The sequence below is a fragment of the Fulmarus glacialis genome, unplaced genomic scaffold, assembly GCF_000690835.1.
Source record: "Fulmarus glacialis isolate BGI_N327 unplaced genomic scaffold, ASM69083v1 scaffold34256, whole genome shotgun sequence".
Classification (NCBI taxonomy): domain Eukaryota; kingdom Metazoa; phylum Chordata; class Aves; order Procellariiformes; family Procellariidae; genus Fulmarus; species Fulmarus glacialis.
The window spans coordinates 13,614-13,814 of NW_009219326.1; the positions used below are offsets into that span (position 1 = coordinate 13,614).

General features: G+C 66.2%; 1 protein-coding gene across 1 annotated transcript in view; it reads right to left on the bottom strand.

The window, feature by feature from the left end:
* Positions 1–201, bottom strand: part of SLCO2A1 (solute carrier organic anion transporter family, member 2A1) — a gene marked incomplete at its 5' end in the record, with an annotated part of 10,767 nt that overhangs the window by 301 nt on the left and 10,265 nt on the right. Inside the window, one exon of the mRNA XM_009580330.1 lies at positions 81–201. Coding sequence (XP_009578625.1) covers positions 81–201 — 121 coding nt within the window. The remainder of the gene's footprint in view (positions 1–80) is intronic.

Genomic DNA, 201 nt, shown 5'->3' on the forward strand with positions numbered 1-201 from the left:
CCAGCCGGCACCAGGCTGAGCTGGGGACCATCCCCGTGGTCATCCCCGCCGGTGGGCACAGGGGGGGACACACAGCAGGGGTACCTGTTGCGGAGGAAGTCGTTGTTGTAGTAGGCGCAGAACCGGCGCTGGGTGCACTGCTTCTGCCAGTAGATGCAGGAGGAGTCGATGAGGGCACCAAACATGGCCGGAGCCGGCAGC